The sequence below is a fragment of the Nansenia antarctica genome (genome assembly GCF_963989245.1).
Source record: "Nansenia antarctica genome assembly, chromosome: 13".
Taxonomy (NCBI): Eukaryota; Metazoa; Chordata; class Actinopteri; order Argentiniformes; family Microstomatidae; genus Nansenia; species Nansenia antarctica.
In genome coordinates, this window is record NC_137683.1 from 21479601 (window position 1) to 21487779 (window position 8179).

The 8179-nt window shown below is 42.3% G+C and overlaps 1 protein-coding gene across 1 annotated transcript; it reads left to right on the forward strand.

The window, feature by feature from the left end:
* Nucleotides 1–275: 275 nt before the first annotated feature.
* LOC308169417 (E3 ubiquitin-protein ligase TRIM39-like) lies at nucleotides 276–6380 on the forward strand (the record flags this gene model as incomplete). Its single annotated transcript, XM_080544099.1, has 7 exons — nucleotides 276–403; nucleotides 1825–2101; nucleotides 2463–2567; nucleotides 2936–3151; nucleotides 4398–4494; nucleotides 5482–5508; nucleotides 5833–6380. The coding sequence occupies exons 2-7, from the start codon at nucleotides 1826–1828 to the stop codon at nucleotides 6378–6380; spliced, it is 1269 nt and encodes a 422-aa protein (XP_080400225.1). The 5' UTR covers nucleotides 276–403; nucleotide 1825.
* Between the last annotated feature and the right edge of the window lie 1799 nt (nucleotides 6381–8179).

Here is an 8179-nt window from a genome sequence, read left to right on the forward strand (position 1 = left end):
CACTGAGTGACTGATCTGACACTCACCACAGATAAATAATCTGCAATGATTAAATAAATATGTTTACATGAAGCTATAGCTATGTTGATGTGCTGTCTGATTACATCACAACTGACTACATCACCAGGAGGCACGTCCGTATATAGGCTAATCAGTTAGGGTCAGAGTCTCTACAGATATCATTACAGCTCACATCTCACCAGACAGACAATAGAGTTTGGTCTGACCGTTCTGAGTAAAAGTGAAAGTGAAAGCGACTTCGATTTCCTGCTTGACTTGGTTCGGTCTCGGTCTATTTAAGAGCAAACACTCCGTAGTTTTATTAAACGTAACAGCGGTTATAGGCTACAGATTGAATTTAATAATCTCTCATCGGAAGTACAGGTCATCAAGATGAGTAAAGGTAAGCGGTCAATATTTCACTTCACACAGTGAGAAACAGAAACAGTAGCCTATCGGACATTATTGTGTTCTGTGTTTGTGTGCTTGAGAGAAACAGACGATAATGCTGACAACAGATGTTGTTTAAATACAGTGTAATGTTGTGGTTTTATATGATGTGTTAATTGTTGTATTTTACTGTGTTGTATATTCAATGCGTTGTTTAGAAGTTGGATTTTATTGTCGGCAGGGCGCACCCGCAAAAGAGGCCTTTTACATGTATACCATATTGCTGTATTAAGCGGCAATGCTCAATATTATGCTCAATATTCCAATCTGAATGTTGAGTACAAAGTGAATCAGCAGGAGTGTTGAAGTTAACACTCCTTTCGAAATCTATGTCTGCTTGTAATGTTACCATCCTACCACTAGGCGTCACTATGCCATGTAAGGTGCCATGTAGGGTGTTCACACATAATTTTGCTTTCACTTTAGATTATTTTAGATAAAATCATATAAATAAGTAAATATAATAATGTATCCATAACATACAGAATTGTATGAGAAAAACAATGGTTTAAACCCCATGGTTCTATCATGTATGGTTCAAAAGTTATCAAGGTTTACCTCTTTACATACACATGCGAATTACTGGAATTTATCCAGTAATAGGACCATGTAGGTATTTCCAAATGTAATTGTATTTAATTGTGTCTTTACGAGACATTAAATTTGCACTGAAGTTGCTTTCGAATTCAACGAAAGTGAAAGTGAAGCTAACAGGCTTGCCATTTCAAATAAACGGTACATAATTAACTTAACGTGCAGATTTTTATTTTTATTAGATTAGATTCAACTTTATTGTCATTGTCAAGTCCCAGACAGCGAAATGCAGTTTAGCATCTAACCAGAAGTGCAAATACTGATAAAAAAAATGTGTTTGCATTGAGGCAGATCACATTTTTGTAATGCTTTTGCGCATATTGAACATACGTTGTTGATCTGCCTCAAATGCAAACAATTATGTTTTTATTCTATTTGACTTACCTGATGCCTGATCGTATTTATTAATAATAATTCATTAATTAATTTATATAGTGCCTTTCTAGACACCCAAAGCACAAAGGTAGTATGTCTGTTGTCTCATCTCATAGTTGATCTAACCTTTATTTAAGCAGGTAAGACTAATGAGGCCAGAAACTTATTTTGTGCGCGCGCGCGCACGCACACACACACACACACACACACGCGCGCGCGCGCGCGCAGAAACCAAATATTACACAGAAGATGGAGACTTCTTGATTCAAGTGTGTTTGACCATAACTTGACTATAACTTTACAGCTAGGTCGTCATTGTATAAGACATTTTTCTAAATTGACTAATCTGTATAAATTCATGTAAAATAAAATAAATAAATAAATAATATCATATGTGTTTCACAGTATGGCGTCTCTTCTCAACATGAATGAAGATCAGCTGCGTTGCTCCATCTGTTTGGACATCTTTAAAGAACCTGTCTCAACTCCATGTGGTCACAACTTCTGCAAGCGTTGTATCCTCGACTACTGGGCCACCACCATAAGAGACCCAACGTGTCCCCTGTGTAAGCAGACCTTCAAGCAACAGCCTGAACTACGGGTCAACACCCTGATCGCGGAGATCATCGCGCAGTTCAAAATAGCGCCTCGCGCCCAGAAAGACACGTGCTGCGGGGACGGGGTAACGATTGAATACAGTGACGTCATACACCAGGGCTGCATTCGTAAATTCGCTCTGAGAGCGCCAGAGCGCACACTGGGTTCAACGTCACCAAGTAATTTGATTGGACAAGAGGCATTCCATGAGTGCTGATCAGATTTCCAGAGCGAATTTAGGAAGGCAGCCCAAGTGTCCATTTCCTCCTGATGAATATAAAGGGATACACATTTTGTATTGCTGGTGCACATTCTGAAAAATCTTGTCTTGACTGACGACACTAATGAATTGACACCCTTAAATACAGGGCATTGTCATTGTGGTAAAGTTAAGAAAAAAAGAATAATAACATGACTAAGTCAAAATCAACCTCTATTTCCCCAAGTCTGATTCTGTAGATTCAGGGGCCACAGAAAGATGGGTGCAGCACATGATCCAGGTCAGACAGAAGAAGGTGGAGGAGATAAAACACTCAGTGGAGCTCAGCAGAGTGAGTCTGATAACAATACTCACTGTATCATTTATGTGGCAGGTGGAGGCTAGTGGGGGTAGAAATTGGAGGACGGGCTCATTGTAATGCATGGAATGAAATGAGGAACGGTATTCCGTGCCATCCATTACAGAGAGCCCGTCCTCCAATTTCGACCTCCACCAGCCTCCCCTGTTAGGTGGGGCAGAGCAGAAGCTATAAAATATGTCTCATCCAATAGTTGACCAAATTGACAGCACATTTCCTGTGTGTGTGTGTGTGTGTGTGTGTGTGTGTGTGTGTGTGTGTGTCTGTGTGTCTGTGCGCGCATGCCTGCGTGCGTACCTGCGTGCAACTGTGTGTATATTTCTTTTTCACATTTGTTTCAGGCAAGTTCAGAGAAGGACATGGGTGTCAGTGAGCAGGTGTTCACAGCTCTGCTGAGCTCTATTCAGAGAACCAAGGCTGATGTTATTGGGGGGATGGTCGAGAAGCAGAAAGCTGTGGAGAAGCAAGCGGAGGGCCTCATCCACGAGTTGGAGCAGGAAGTCACTGACCTCGAGAGCGGGAATACAAACGCTGGATTGAGCGTCATTCCGCCCCAGGTGAGTGCGCCTCCCTCTGGTCAATTTGAATGTTACAACCGAGGAGTTGAATTGAATCAATGCAAATCAAAATTGTACATTTTAAAAATGTTGGCATTTAGCAGACGCCTTATTCCAAAGCGACTTACAATCGATACATTCGACTAAGCAAGTGAATCATCAATTCACCAGTTGTAGCAGGAAGAGTAATCTAGCTCAGGCCAGGGGCCATTGGTAGTCGTCGTGATAGAAGAAAAGTAAAAAAATCAATAAAAATATAGACACTGGAAACAGTACAAGGGGGGCAGTAGAAGTCTTAGGACACACAGTATAGGGGAAAAGCTGGTGTCTCAGGAGGAGCAGTGCTGGGGGGTAGCAGGTCTCAGGAGACGCAGTGCTGGGGGGTAGCAGGTCTCAGGAGACGCAGTGCTGGGGGGTAGTAGATGTCTCAGGAGGAGCAGTTAAGGTGTCGCCTGAAGAGATGGGTCTTCAGTCTCTGAGGGAAGATGGGTAGTGACTCTGCAGTTCTGACAGCCGTGGGCAGCTCATTCCACCAGCCAGTGTAGTGAAGAGACGTGACCCGGCAGCGCGACTGCCGTGTTGGCGTAGAGGTGCTGGGGCCAGTCGGCCAGCAGAGGTGGAGGAGCGGAGTGAACAGGCTGAAGTTTGGGGGGTGACCATTGCCTGCAGGTAGGCAGGGGCTGTCCCTTTTGCTGCCTGGTAGGCAAGCACCAGGGTCTTGAATCTGATGCGAGCTGCTATCGGGAGCCAGTGAAGGGTGCAAAGGAGGGGGGTGACATGAGAACATTTGGGGAGGTTAAACACCAGACGGGCAGCAGCATTCTGGATGTGCTGCAGAGGTCTGATGGCGGAGGCGGGGAGCCCGGCCAGGAGTGCATTGCAGTAGTCAAGGCGGGAGATGACCAGTGACTGGGTCAGGAGTTGCGCTGCTTTTCTGGTGAGGAATGGTTATATCCTTCTGATGTTGTAAAGGAAGAATCTGCAGGAGTGTGCTGTCGCTGCGATGTTCTCCGCACAGGATAGGCGGTTGTCAAGGATCACTCCAAGGTTCTTGGCTGTCTGGGAGGGGTTTACAGTCGAGTTCTCCACTGTGATGGAGAAGTATTGGAGAGGGCAGGCTTTCCCAGTGATGAAGAGTAGCTCAGTCTTGCTACTTATATATGAGTGTGTGTGTTTGTGTGTGTGTGTGTGTGTGTGTGTGTGTGTGTGTGTGTGTGTGTGTGTGTGTGTGTGTTGTGTGTGCCAGATATGTCCTGCCAGTGGTCTACTGAGTTCTATCAGGACTGTGGTGTCCCAGCTGGAGGACACTTTCACAGAGGAGATGAAGAAAGCCATGGATAAAGGTTAGTCAACTTTATTGATACTCACATATTTGACAAGTTTACAAAATAGTTTCATGAATGACTTAGAATGAGAAGTTGCTTAGATTCCCATGTCATTATGTAATGACCTATTTTCATCTAATATTACTAGGGTTGTCAATGTCAATGTGTTAACGCTCGCGATTAATCTGGAAATCAAATTAATCATATTAAAGTTCCACTGACAGATAACACTGTAGAGGGGTTTCAAGACAGACTGATTTGTATACTGGGTTGTAATAATGAAGACGGTCGTTGGTTACATTCGTGACTTTGGACCAATCAAAGTAATGAAGGGGCGGGATAAACAAAAATGTCACAACAAGATGGCAGCTACTTCACTGGGAATTAGGATATCTTCCACTACAGTATCTGAAATAAATATACACTATTTTGTATGGAGAAAAAAAATAAAACTTTCTAAACATGTTCTCTTACTAAGCTACTCTGTTACTAGCATAGAAATGGCCACAAAGTTTGTGTTCACGTGTGTGCACATCTGTGTGTTTGCTGAGCATGTGAGGAAGATAGAATGATGAAAAAAAATTCTAAGGCAATAGACTGACATTCATTCTGAGAATTTCAGACTATGCTTGTCTGTTACCAGCTAAAATATTATAATTATATATTAATGTTATTCAGAAATCATCAAAACTAATCTGAGATAATTATAATGAAGTAAAGAAAACTCTGATTCCTCTAACCAGTTCGTCGTGCATTTCTTTATTCCATATTCCATGTTTCATCTCCCCCCAAAAATAGTTTAAATGTGTTATTTCTACAATCTATTATTGTGATTAACTTGATTAACATTTTTAATCGATTGACAGCACTAAATATTATGCAAACACATTCATGATCACTGAACAATAAATGGCAGTTTAAAAAACGCTTAAAGTGAAAACATTACATTTTAAATGACAATTTAAATTCTGACTGTTTCTTGATTTTCCTTGTCTTGTTCTTCAGGCCTAAAGGAGCTGAAGAGCTATGCAGGTGAATGTGCTTTTCTACAATTCACAAACTCATATTCATCATATCCCTCATATCCCAATAGGATAGTCCTGCTCAGATGTATTGCACATATCCTTTAAAACATTTATTTAAATTTTTTAACCCATGATGTGCTTTTTTTCCATTTGTATGTGTATTTAATATAGTATTGTCTTTGTATTGATTTGAGTTATTTTTGTCTATAGCTTTTCCATACTGTGTCATGTGTTTTAGGTTATCTGTGGACCCCAAGAAGAGTAACTTCTGCATGAGCAACATGCCTGACCCTGACCCTGACCCTAACCCACCCTTTTTACTCTGCCTTAGTGGACATTGATCTGGACCCTGACACGGCCAACAACTTCCTGTCTGTGTCCAAGGATGGGAAACAGGTGAGACACGTCAGCAAATGGATCAACCTCCCTTACCACCCCAAGAGGTTCAACAAAAGCATCAGCGTGCTGGGGAGGAGAGGCTTCTCCTCTGAGAGGTTCTACTTCCAGGTGCAGGTGTCTGGGAAGACTGACTGGGGCGTTGGAGTAGCCAGAGAGTCCATCAACAGGAAGGGGAAGATCACTCCGAGCCCAGTGATTGGCTACTGGTCTGTGTGGCTGACCAGAGGGCATGATTATACGGCTGCGGACTCCTCAAACATCCTCCTCTCCCTGAGACAGAAGCCCCAGAAGGTGGGGGTGTTTGTGGATTACAAGGAAGGCCTGGTGTCCTTTTATGATGTGGAGGCCAGGGTTCATATCTACTCTTTCACTGGTTGCACCTTTACTGAAGCGCTCTACCCATTCCTGTGCTCCACTGTCAATGATGGTGATGAAAACTCAGCCCCATTCGTCGTATTACCTGTCAGTCAGAGAGACTGATTGGTTCATATCAAAATAGGGGCGTGATCAAATGCTTTTAAAATGAGCATTTAAGTCTAAACAACTCTGATATGTGAATTGGGATTCCTGAATCATGACTGTGATAGGTCAGTGTCGTTACAGTGTTGAGTTTTGTGTGAGCAGAGTGGGGTTTCGTTGCTATGGCTACTGCCACATGTATGCACAATATCATAACGTATTAATATCAAAACATATTAAGTCTGTTTAATTTCTCAATCTAATCAAAGCTGTGAATTATTTTGTTAAGGCAAAAAATAGAGACATTGATGAATACAGTGGAAAGCTTTGCTGTAATATATAATACAGTATAAACACAATAAAACATTTGTTTTGACACCACTGGAAATGTTTTCCTTGAAGTCTATAGCAGCACACACAAAAATATGAATTAGTATTGTGACGGCGACCCAGAGCTATTCATAAAACATTTGGGGCTAGAGCTCCGGATGCCCAGGCCTAACAACGTCACTGTGTGTGTCTGTCACTCAATAAGAGTTCCTGAAGTCACTTTGTAAACGGTGAATGTGAAGAGTGAACATGTTCTCAGAGAGGGGGGCATACTGACCAGGTGAGAACACTTTTACAGAACAACGATTGCACCAGGGATCACCGATGGTCGATGTCCAAGGTGTCCACATCTGCCATTGTGGCAGCAAATGACACACCCTCCAGGCCCTGGGTTTGTTACAGTTGCAATTGTACCTTTTTGACATAATAGCAGACGCCTTCATCCAAAGTGACGTACAACAAATACATTTGTCTAAGTAAGTAAATAATCTGTCATCAGTCATCGTAAGAAAAAGTAATCTATCTAAAAGTAATCTATGACCCTATTGGCAGTATATGAAACAGTGTTTAAATAATATTCAGTGCAACTACCAACCACCTCCACACCCACAGTGCCAACCTCAACCCACCCATCCTCCCCCCCTCCCCACACCAACCCCGCCGCCCTCCGTGGAATCCACAAACATACACACCACATTGAGGGCTACTTTTAGAACTAAATGCTGAAATTAAATAAATTATCCCATAGTATCATTTAAATGCACAATGTTGACTTTCCTTGTGTTTTCCGTGTGTGTATGTGTGTGTGTGTGTGTGTGTGTGTGTGTGTGTGTGTGTGTGTGTGTGTGTGTGTGTGTGTGTGTCTGTGCATATGCGTGCGTGCGTGTGCGTGCATGTGTGTGTGTGTGTGTGTGTGTGTGTATTTACTCATTGCAGTGACAAAAGGACAGATTATACAGCAGAGAGATAAAAACTTCTAAAACTATTAGCTTGAGTTACAAGACCAGAAAAAAACATCTTCAGATGCAGGTTGTGTGGTCATGAAAAAGCCCCTGCTGTGCTCTTCCTGCCTGCCTGGGTTACAGAGGTGGGGTTTTCTAGTGTGGTCTGTCCTAGCACAACCACACCTTCAGAAAGCCATATTTTTATCTTGATATTGATCTCTGATATTGACTGCACACACATCATGGTGTGCATCACTTTTTCCACACTATACTCTGATACTATAATCTGAGGTCCTGTATTTGAATGTTCAGATCTTCCAATTTAATTTGACAGATACAGAAAATATTGATAATTGAAGATTATACATTTTATGCACGGGTGCCAGTACTTGTTGAGGCAACAGCACCTCTAAAATGATTAGAAAACACACACACACACACACACACACACACACACACACACACACACACACACACACACAAACTCCCCCCCCCCCCTCCTCTTCAGGGACTTTGTACAGGTGTTTGTATTTCCCATTTTGGCAG